At 46.8% G+C, this 11,262-nt stretch overlaps 1 protein-coding gene across 1 annotated transcript; it reads left to right on the plus strand.

Moving 5' to 3' along the window:
- Positions 1-4,851: 4,851 nt before the first annotated feature.
- zc3h15 (zinc finger CCCH-type containing 15) lies at positions 4,852-10,820 on the plus strand. Its single transcript, XM_077002143.1, has 10 exons — positions 4,852-5,060; positions 5,623-5,724; positions 6,522-6,630; positions 6,902-7,054; positions 7,201-7,292; positions 7,460-7,645; positions 7,861-8,007; positions 8,359-8,481; positions 8,615-8,744; positions 9,867-10,820. Exons 1-10 carry the CDS (start codon positions 4,983-4,985, stop codon positions 10,055-10,057), a joined length of 1,311 nt encoding a protein of 436 aa, XP_076858258.1. The 5' UTR covers positions 4,852-4,982; the 3' UTR covers positions 10,058-10,820.
- The last annotated feature ends 442 nt before the right edge of the window (positions 10,821-11,262 follow it).

Below are 11,262 nucleotides of genomic sequence, written 5' to 3' on the forward strand. Positions count from 1 at the left end.
GTCCAATGAGGTGCGAGGGTGTGTGTGGTGAACGCAGTGTCCAATGAGGTACGATGGTGTGTGTGGTGAACGCAGTGTCCAATGAGGTGCGAGGGTGTGTGTGGTGAATGCAGTGTCCATTGAGGTATGAGGGTGTGTGTGGTGAACGCAGTGTCCAATGAGGTATGAGGGTGTGTGTGGTGAACACAGTGTCCAATGAGGTGCGAGGGTGTGTGTGTTGAACACAGTGTCCAATTGAGGTGCGAGGGTGTGTGTGGTGAACGCAGTGTCCAATGAGGTACGATTGTGTGTGTGGTTAACGCAGTGTCCAATGAGGTGCGAGGGTGTGTGTGGTGAACGCAGTGTCCAATGAGGTACGATTGTGTGTGTGGTGAACGCAGTGTCCAATGAGGTACGATTGTGTGTGTGGTTAACGCAGTGTCCAATGAGGTGCGAGGGTGTGTGTGGTGAACGCAGTGTCCAATGAGGTACGATTGTGTGTGTGGTTAACGCAGTGTCCAATGAGGTGCGAGGGTGTGTGTGGTGAACGCAGTGTCCAATGAGGTGCGAGGGTGTGTGTGGTGAACGCAGTGTCCAATGAGGTGCGAGGGTGTGTGTGGTGAATGCAGTGTACAATAAGGTGCTGCCACTGGCTGAGTTACACAGACTGCGTTATTTACTGCGCTATAAAATCAGCAGGACTCGTTTTTCCTTTTTGTATTTATGATGCTAAGCAGGGGAGCAGTCTGGCCATACTTTTCTTTTTATGACTTTATGCTAATACACAAACACACAATCACATTAAGATTTATTTGTTTATTTATTTGATTCTCTGTAAACTCTGATTTATTTGGCACAGGGTGATATGGCTTAGAAGGAATGGCTATTATGCAGTAACACCAACAGAACTTAACAGAGGAAACCCTGCCTCACCTAGGGCAAATGTTACTGTAACCAAAATGACATGTAACACTCAGCACTTCAATTCCTCCACCTTCATTGTCTATGCTTATATCACATTATGGAACACTCAGATTAAAGGTGTATAAATTACCATATTGTGGAACATTCAGATTAAAGGTGTATAAATTACTATACTGTGGAACATTCAGATTAAAGGTGTATAAATTTCCAAATTATGGAATACTCCAATTAGACTTAGACTCACAAAGGCTCACAGACTTACACAGGCTCACACAGACTCACACAGGCTCATATACTCACAAAGACTCACAAAGGCTCACAGACTCAAACAGGCTCATATACTCACACAGACTCACAAAGGCTCACAGAGACTCACACAGGCTCACACAGACTGTGTTCTCAGGTTCTCCCACAGAGCCCATCTTCTCCCTGTCTTCTGTGTGCCGTTGCTGCTGACCGATGCGTTTGTGGGTAATGCGTGATTAAAGAGTCACACAGCAAAGCAGTCAGGCATTTGGTCAGAGTAAACTTTAATTCATCTTACCGCAGTCTGCCAGACTTACAGATGTGTCTCTGCAGGGAAAAGATCTGCAGAGAGGATTAAAATGCATCATGCAGTTCTGTGATAACTAACAAGAAACAAATGCAAATTCTATAACTAGCTGCAGTAGAGTGGATGTTCTCTGATATAGCATAAAATTTAGCATAAACCTGACACATTTAATTATAGCGTTGCATTACTAGAGACCTAATGCAAGCTACAGCTGCTCTGCCATTCTGTGCTTGCTAATTGTGAATGGAATGTTCTGGCCCCTGACCCAGTGATAATTTATTTAAAAGTTTAAAAGCTTTTCACACACTGCCCCCTAGTGGAAATATACAAAAGTATTATGTGAGAATATTATGTTTGTCAGGTATTTGCTGCTGTGGATCTAAACCAACATACAGCAAACCTCGCTAACCTCTCTATACTCTCTAATCTCTCTATACTCTAAATATGGTATAAATCTATAACCTTTCTATACTCTAAACACTGTATGAATCGCTAACCTCTATACTCTAAACATGGTATAAATCTCTTTTCTGGTGATGTTTGTGGTAGCGGCTGTTTTAAGGTTCAGAGGTGAGTAGTAATGATCTACTGAACTGTATCTTGCAGGCAGAGGTGTAACTATGAGAAAAGTGAAAAAATGTAAACAAAATAAAAAAGCAGCGGGTGAGTAATTAGAAGGTTAGGGGCACAATCGCTGTGGACACACACACACACACACACACACACACACACACACACACACACACACACACACACACCTCCCCAGTCACTGTGGACACACACACACACACACACACTCCTCGCCAGTCACTGTGGACACACCCACCTATTCATGGCCGGAGTGGGACATTTTTTCAGCCCGGGAGTTTCATGCGCAAATCTGGCCCAAAATTATTTTTCCATCCCAATCGGCCAAAACTAGAGATTGACATGAGCCGGCCCATCGAAAATCCTCCCGAATCTCCCGATTAGCCACTCCGGCTCTGCACCTATTACTCCTCATATTAAGAACACTCTTAAGATTGATCAAATAAACAATCAGTGGTTTAATTCCCACTCCAGTCTGTGCAAATGAGGCTTTATTATGTTTAATCTCATTTTTCATTAATCATAGTTTATTGTGTTGTGTACTTTCAGATTTTTCACCATAGGAATGTTGTTGCATCTGCTGAATGGTAGTGCAGTTGGTCGGTAGTGCAGTTGGTCAGTAGTGTCGTTGAACGGTAGTGCAGTTGGTCGGTAGTGCAGTTGGTCAGTTGTTCAGTTGGTCAGTTGGTCGGTAGTGCAGTTGGTCAGTAGTGTTGTTGAATGGTAGTGCAGTTGGTCGGTAGTGCAGTTGAATGGTAGTGCAGTTGGTCGGTTGTTCAGTTGGTCGGTAGTGCAGTTGAATGGTAGTGCAGTTGGTCGGTTGTTCAGTTGGTCGGTAGTGCAGTTGGTCAGTTGTTCAGTTGGTCGGTAGTGCAGTTGGTCGGTAGTGCAGTTGAATGGTAGTGCAGTTGGTCGGTTGTTCAGTTGGTCGGTAGTGCAGTTGGTCAGTAGTGCAGTTGAACGGTAGCGCAGATGGTCGGTAGTGCAGTTGGTTAGTTGTTCAGTTGGTCAGTTGTTCAGTTGGTTGGTAGTGCACTTTGTCAGTAGTTCAGTTGGTCTGTAGTGTAGTTGGTCGGTAGAGCAGTTTGTCAGTAGTTCCGTTGGTCGATAGTGCAGGCCCCAGCCATCTGAGTGTCCACAACACCAGTCACATCCTTCCGTTAAAAGGTGACAGTTAAACAGATTTCTGAAGCTTACTCAAACTCACTTCTCCATGAGGCAGCAAACACAGTGAATCATCTTACACAAGGATTTCTAATCAGAGTCTACTTAAAACTCATTTGCATTAGAAAACTGCAGTGGTAATAGTACATGCCACTGTATCTTTGTGTTTGGGTAATCATGGGAGCTTTGTATGTGTTGAGATGTTTCTGACTGAGCGTACCCATTCTGCCACTGAATAGTGTAATCCTGCCCTTAATCTCCTGAAAAACACCAGCACCACCGCCACTTTAGCACAGTGTGGTGGGAAGAGACGCAGAGTGAAGGTTGAGGGAGAGAGAGAGAGAGAGAGAGAGAGAGAGAGAGAGAGAGAGAGAGAGAGAGAGAGAGAGAGAGAGAAGTTAATGATGGCTACCTACAGCCGGGTGTCCATTTGAGATTAGACAGTATTCATCAGCCAGACAAGGGGAACACATTTGGCTGATGTTGATGAATCAGATCCTCTCCTAATGATGGCGCTGTGGGGCTCCTTCCTCCCCATTTAGAGCTGAGCTTATCTCCCCAACAATCTGACATGGGCCTCGCCCCGTCTCAGATATGACACACGTTTTAATCAAACATGAAGCGCACTGAGCAGAGATGGCTGTGCAGTTTCACTGTCTGAATATCTGATGCGTTTACAGATGTGGTAGTCTTGACAAGTCCCAGTTCTCATGAATTCCTTAGTGAGGTTTAAATCCTGCAACATGGAACATTTTCTTGTGGAACAGAAGAGGACTGACCAGCCATGTGAAAGGGAGAACATGAAATACACACATCTATTATTTGATTCAGCAGTAAAAACAAATGTTATGTTTAAAACATATAATCGTTCCAGATAAGAAATTGGTTTACAAAGAGGTTGACAGGAATGTCCAGCTGCATCTGACTGATGTTTGTGCAGGTAAACAGCCACACAGGGACACTGCAGACACTGGAGAGGAAACATGCTCTCGGCTCCCAGGTAGCAGCCTGACACAGCAGTCATGGACCGGAGACGCGTGTGTGATGCAGGTCCACCCAGTGTATGTTTCAGTTATGTTCAAACATGACTGCATAAACATTGCAAGTTCATATGAATGCACACTATGTTATAACACCTGGTCAGGCAGAAACACCCATGTAAGTGTCCAAGAGTCAAAGACTGACGGTCAACTGTAACAGCTGCCCAAGAAGCCATTTTAACATGTAATGAAATTCAGGTTGTACCAGTCTAGTTTCTATGTAAATATGCATAAAGAAGATTGCATGTGACACCATACAATAATTCTGTAATGCATTCGTGGGGAGAGGGACGGCCCAGTGGCACGTGGCAGTCTTACCCAAGGACTCCTGCTGGTATAGTGCAGTACACTCTCCCAGCCACTAATGTAAGCTTCTAATAAACGTGTCCATTCATTTAATGATGCCAAAGTAGGAACTGTCTGGAAATTATATTCAATTATTTTGGGTAATATTTAAACCTAATATCCTAAAGCGATACTGTAATAATTCTGAGAATCACTGGCTCATTGCTGAAGCAGATATCCAATATAATTTTGACATCCCTTTGAGTTTTGGGGTTTTTACAAACTGAATGAATTCCACCCCAGCTACTCGTGCGCATCGCTTTAATCCCACAATGCCTTGCGACGTTAAGGCTAGTTTCGCCTCTCCCGGCCGCTGTTGCTCCCCCAGCGCTCAGCGTCACTGACCAGGACGGGCCTTGGCTGGCGGATCTCGGGATATCTCAACCGACATGCCTCCGAAGAAACCACCACCACAGCCCACAGGTAGCAAGAAGACCCAAGAAAAGAAAAAGGAAAAGATAATTGAAGTAAGTGGAGGTGTCCGTACACATCAGGCTAGCGTTAGCCCCGTTCCTCAGTCACGCTCAACTTTTGGCCCGGATGCTAACTGGCGGGTGCTGCGCGTGCTAGCACGATGCTAGCGTAGTGCTAACGTGATGCTAAAACACCGCTAACTGTGAACGTGGCCGGTTAGCTAAGGCTAGTTAGCCTCCCCAGCTAACGCACACGTTCTGCTGTGCTAGTTAGCGAGCTAGCGTGGTGGCTACTGTGTGAAAACGTGTAAGCGGGTCCGGTAGATGCGGTAAAGTTACTGTAAGAGTGAAAGTGGTGAACTAGCTGTACTAGTTAACCAAACCCCACAGATATTCCGCTTCAGTGGGGATGTGGAGGTCTAACTACTCCAGAGGCCACAGCACATTTTGGCCTCAGTGTTGAAGCTCACCCGGGTCGGCTGGGCGTCCTGGCGCCGCTGCACTGTTGGCGTGGTTGCTGTTCTCCTCCATTGTGCGATATATGAACTCGTTACCCATGACGTGCGGTTTTGTCATGTAAAGGTGTTTGTCATCCACCTGTAACGTTGTGTCTCAGGACAAGACTTTCGGACTTAAGAACAAAAAAGGAGCCAAGCAGCAGAAGTTCATCAAAACCGTCACACAGCAGGTGAAATATGGACAGCAGAATTCACGGCAGGTAAGAACTGGTGTCACAAGCCAGGACTAGTGTCATTACTACAGGGCCCACAGTCCTTAACCGGTCAGGACTAGTGTCATTACTACAGGGCCCACAGTTCTTAACCGGTCAGGACTAGTGTCATTACTACAGGGCCCACAGTCCTTAACCGGTCAGGACTAGTGTCATTACTACAGGGCCCACAGTCCTTAACCGGTCAGGACTAGTGTCATTACTACAGGGCCCACAGTCCCCATCCGGTCAGGACTAGTGTCATTACTACAGGGCCCACAGTCCTTAACCGGTCAGGACTAGTGTCATTACTACAGGGCCCACGGTCCTTAACCGGTCAGGACTAGTGTCATTACTACAGGGCCCACGGTCCTTAACCGGTCAGGACTAGTGTCATTACTACAGGGCCCACGGTCCTTAACCGGTCAGGACTAGTGTCATTACTACAGGGCCCACGGTCCTTAACCGGTCAGGACTAGTGTCATTACTACAGGGCCCACGGTCCTTAACCGGTCAGGACTAGTGTCATTACTACAGGGCCCACGGTCCTTAACCGGTCAGGACTAGTGTCATTACTACAGGGCCCACGGTCCTTAACCGGTCAGGACTAGTGTCATTACTACAGGGCCCACAGTCCCCAACCAGTCAGGACTAGTGTCATTACTACAGGGCCCACAGTCCCCAACCAGTCAGGACTAGTGTCCGGTCAGGACTAGTGTCCGGTCAGGACTAATGTCTACAGGGCCCACGGCTGCACCGAGTTGTGCTGTGTGTGACGTTTTCCTGGTGTTGTCTTGGTGACCCAGGTTGCTGCAGCCGAAGCAGAAAAGAGCAAGAAGGCGGATAAGAAGAAGGAGATCACGGAGCTGAACGAGCTCTTCAAGCCTGTGGTGGCAGCACAGAAAGTCAGTAAAGGTATCGGCAATAGAATTAAAGTCGTCCAGTGCTGCTGCATACTCCAGGCACCTCCGTGTGGGGCCGCTCTCCTGTGTTGATGGGACGCTGGCTGTGATGAAGCACCCTGCGCTCGCGTGTCGTCTCACTCCTGCGCTCGCGTGTCGTCTCACTCCTGCGCTCGCGTGTCGTCTCACTCCTGCGCTCGCGTGTCGTCTCACTCCTGCGCTCGCGTGTCGTCTCACTCCTGCGCTCGCGTGTCGTCTCACTGCTGGTTTTCCCTCCTCTACAGGCGTGGACCCTAAATCGGTGCTGTGCGCGTTCTTTAAACAAGGCCAATGCACCAAAGGCGATAAGTGCAAGTTCTCCCACGACATGACTCTGGACCGGAAGGGAGAGAAGAGGAGCATGTATGTGGACGGCAGAGACGAGGACCTGGAGAAAGGCAAGCCCCTCTCACTGAGCCCCCCCCGTTCCGTCCTGTCCTGTCCTGTCCTCTTGTCTGACTCTCCACACTTGGACACACAGTTCAGATCTCAGGTGCAAAGTCTTAGCGGATGTATTTATTTTTGTTTTGTTTTGGACGTGCAGATACTATGGAAAACTGGGACGAGAAGAAACTGGAAGAAGTCGTAAACAAAAAGCATGGCGAGGCAGAGAAGAAGAAAGCCAAAACTCAGATTGTACGTTACAGTCAAAATATCCAAATATAAATGTATCATCAGTGTTTCATATTAATATTGCAAGAATATCTGTAATGTTGTTGGTATCTGAGGTGTTCTTCTACATGGACAGTCTTCGTGGACCAGAACACATTAATCATTGTGTTTTACTGGCTTGTGTTACAAAGGTCTGCAAGTATTTCCTCGATGCCATTGAAAACAACAAATACGGCTGGTTCTGGGTTTGTCCTGGTGGAGGAGATACCTGTATGTACCGGCACGCACTGCCTGCCGGCTTTGTCCTGAAAAAAGACAAGAAGAAGGAGGAGACTGAGGAGGAGCAGATCTCCTTGGAGGAGCTGATCGAGAACGAGGTGCGTGGAGGGCTGAACCGCACCTGTGCTGTGCTGGGCTGGGAAGCAAGCCGTGTGTGCAGTGTTCACACAGCTCTTGATGGACGTTGGTCCACGTTTAGTAGAGCTGCAGGCACTTCATCTGCTGTGTTCTGTGTTTACTGGCCGGCACTCAAATCAGCATCTGTCCATTATAACACTTTCTGGATGTTGCATCTGTTCTGGTGTTGCCATAGCGATCTGCCCTGGGACCAAACGTCACCCGCATCACCCTGGAAACGTTCCTGGCTTGGAAGAAGAGGAAGAGGCAGGAGAAGCTGGCTAAGGCGGAGCAGGACCTGGAGAGGAAGAAGGCGGATTTCAAGGCCGGCCGCTCGCTCATAGTGAGTGCAGTCGTCCTCCAAACACACCGCCGCAATGGCCTCTAACACCGACACCAATGAATGAAACTCCCAGAGCCTCTTTGAACTCGCATTACTTCTGAAACAGCATGCACTGACCATAACGAGACAGCAGGGGGCAGCGTTTATTCAATGTTCTTTATTTTACTATGGTTGAACCCACTAAGTCACATGCCCTAAATACTGTGTAGTCCTTTAATTCCTGCTGTCTTGCTTTAGCCGTTATGAGCTCAGTGTGGTTTGTGTCTCAATACTGAAGGCTTATAATGCCTTAATAATGCTGTGATGTCACCATGAGACGCCTGATTTTCTCTGTGATGCCCACAACACCAGGTGAGTGGGCGGGAGGTGTTTGAGTTCCGGCCTGAGCTCGTTAACGATGATGATGAAGAAGCAGATGATACCAAATATGTCAGTGCAGATGAGGATGATGACGATGATGAGCAGCATTTGGAGGTGAGATTTGTCTTCTGTTTGCTAACCACTTGGTTGGTTCACCCTGTGTATGGAGCTCCTTCCGTTCAGTTGTATGTCATCATCAGGTGGATGCTGAGACCCTCTGACCCTCTCTGGTGTGATTCTGCTGCAGGTGGATGAGGACGATTGTCAGGACATCGATATTGGGAGGTTCATCCCTAGAGAGGTGGAAAACACAGGCATAACGGTGGCATCAGCAGACCGCTTCACGTCCAGAACCCAGCCCTCCTGCCAGACGGATGGTGAGTGGACCGGGGGTGTGGAGGGGCGGGGGCGGGGCCCACACGCAGTGTGTCTGCAGCTGCTCCGGGCCCTCTGCTGAGTGTGTGGCAGAGTTTAACCACTGGAGATTGGGCAAGGGTTCATTTCCCATCACAGAGCAAACAGCATTTAGATAGACTGAAGCAGCGGTCTCAGCCGTGGTGTGTGTGCAGTGTTAGCGTGGTGTGTGTGTGTGCGCAGAGTTAAGCTAGGTTTATACTTGTCGCGATCGGCGCGAGGGTCCGTGCGCTGAAAATGACGCAATCACTGTGGCTCCGCCCCTGTGCGAGGGCCCCGCGCACTATTGTTTGGCGTGGTTGTGCACCTCGAGTTTTGTAACAATGAGTCATGTTTGCAGGTTCATACACCTTTACAAAGAGGAATTCAAGCACTTGTACATTACTTTTAATTACCAACACAAACTTAATAAACTTAATTAAGTTAATTCAAAATAAATGTATAAATATTTATTTAGAGTATTTCACTTTTTTTATCACATTATTTAATGTTTTGTTTATTTTCAAAACGCCCAATCTTAACGTCTTCACATTCTCTCATGTTTCGTCCTGGAATTACAAGAGGCTCGTATTTGTTAACGTAATACAAGAGAACGGTTCAGTCAGATAGCTATTTCTTGTGAAACGAAATACAGTTACAAACATTTTCAAGTACTTTAGCCTAAATTCCAGCACTTTTCAACCCTGAAACACAAAACAACATTAAAATTCTTCAGGTAAATGTTCCTTCCCCTGTTTTTGAGGGGTGTTTCTTTATACTACCACGTATCGTTACGGAAAAGAATATGACAGGCCAAGTATAAACACCTCCACCGTTTGCGCGAGGTGTGCGGAGTCGCGCGCTACGGTCACTCACGAAAATTTTATCCAGCCTTTAGTTGGGCTTCTCTGTGGACGAAGAGAACTGTTGGAATCATAATGCTTGAAAAGATCGTTTAGCTGTTTTACAACATATCTCACCTAAAGCCTCATCTAGAAACGCCACAGTAACGCTGTGTTGGTATTTACATAATTGCTAGTGAATTTGGACAGACATCAGCCCTCTGTCTACAGTGTTGTGATGCTCTTATGTTCCCATGGCAACAGACCAGAAGCTGAGTGAGGCGTCAGGAGGGACGGAGAACGGGGAACTTGAGGAGGACCACACGCTCGGAGACGAGGAGGACGACAGCACGGGCGAGGAGACGGAGGCGGTGCCAGTGGATGAAAACCTCTTCACAGGGGAGGACCTGGACGAACTGGAGGAGGAGCTTAACACACTGGACATTGAGGAATAGAGTCCGAGAGCACCGACCCCCCGAACTTCATGAGGCTTGAAGACAATGACAGTGTTTTTCATGAATATCCACCACACAAACTGCCATAAAGAACCGCTGGTCGCCTGCTCAGTCTCGGCCTTCACATGCAGGTCAGCAAACGAGGCAGGAAGCAGCTGTGCTGATGCTCCACCCTTCCCCTCTCAGATCTGACCATGGCCCCGCCCCTTTTTGAGCACAGAAAGATTCCTGGATCATCTCGAGCCTTTAAAGGTTTCCAGTGCGGATGTGTTCCAAATAAAATATTTATTAGGCTCTTGATTCTCTACGCTCTTTTTGTTGAATCTGTTTTTAAGGCGCATTTGTGGCGGTTTATTCCTGCTACGTTACTTGAGTGAAACGTTGAATTGACTCCTGTGTCCTCTCGTTTTCCCTCATGTAAACTCATTTGATCATCACAGAATGCATTTGCTGAAATTGTTCATGAACAATTGCATGTGTGGAGAATGTATATGGTGAATGTGTGTTGACATTTAGTCGCCGGACTGGAGTCAACATCAGGTGTTCAGAGACGAGTGTGAACTTGATTGGCTAGAGACTGACGGGAGTTCTGTGGGGAGACGCCCGATTTGCTGTTCAATGGTTGTCTTTTCTGGGGGTTTGAATTTTTAGGGAACAGGAAGAGAAATGGTGTGAGATGTTTCTTTGCCTTTGTTGTTTTAATTTCCCCTCTCACAAAACATGCCAAGACATCCTGTAAATAAAAGCATATCAGAGATGATAATGTCTTCAGCTTCATTTACATGCTTGACTTACATATTTACTGCACATTTCATCCAACCTACATGTTTATTGCACAGCATTTAGGTGATAATGCACTAACAATGCCACGTTTTGCCACAAATGACATGAAGTAATACTTCCACTCTGAATGAATAGTGTTCGATATATTTTTTTAGGAAGAAAGGTTTGTGTAATCCTGATTAATGTGATTCAGAAAACACTTCTCTGGGTGTTCCCTGAGAAATCATGAAACTGATACAGGCTCCTCTCTCACACACACACAGTTGGTCTGGCTGTCAGTGTTATTTGGTGCCAAAATCCCCTGTGACCTCATGCAGCAATGGTCAGTACTCACACAAAAAGGTTTTGTTCTTCACAGGAACAGAAATGGCTTTTCCATGAGGACTTTGACCTTTTGATCATTTCTGTGTGTGTTTTACACT

Source organism: Brachyhypopomus gauderio, chromosome 4 (assembly GCF_052324685.1).
Source record: "Brachyhypopomus gauderio isolate BG-103 chromosome 4, BGAUD_0.2, whole genome shotgun sequence".
NCBI classification, from domain to species: domain Eukaryota; kingdom Metazoa; phylum Chordata; class Actinopteri; order Gymnotiformes; family Hypopomidae; genus Brachyhypopomus; species Brachyhypopomus gauderio.

Coding starts and splice junctions, on each gene's coding strand:
- zc3h15 (XM_077002143.1), top strand. CDS start 4,983: ATGCCTCCGAAGAAACCACCACCACAGCCCACAGGTAGCAAGAAGACC. Junction 7,293..7,459: donor AGAAAGCCAAAACTCAGATT/GTACGTTACAGT, acceptor TGTGTTACAAAG/GTCTGCAAGTATTTCCTCGA. Junction 7,646..7,860: donor AGGAGCTGATCGAGAACGAG/GTGCGTGGAGGG, acceptor GTGTTGCCATAG/CGATCTGCCCTGGGACCAAA.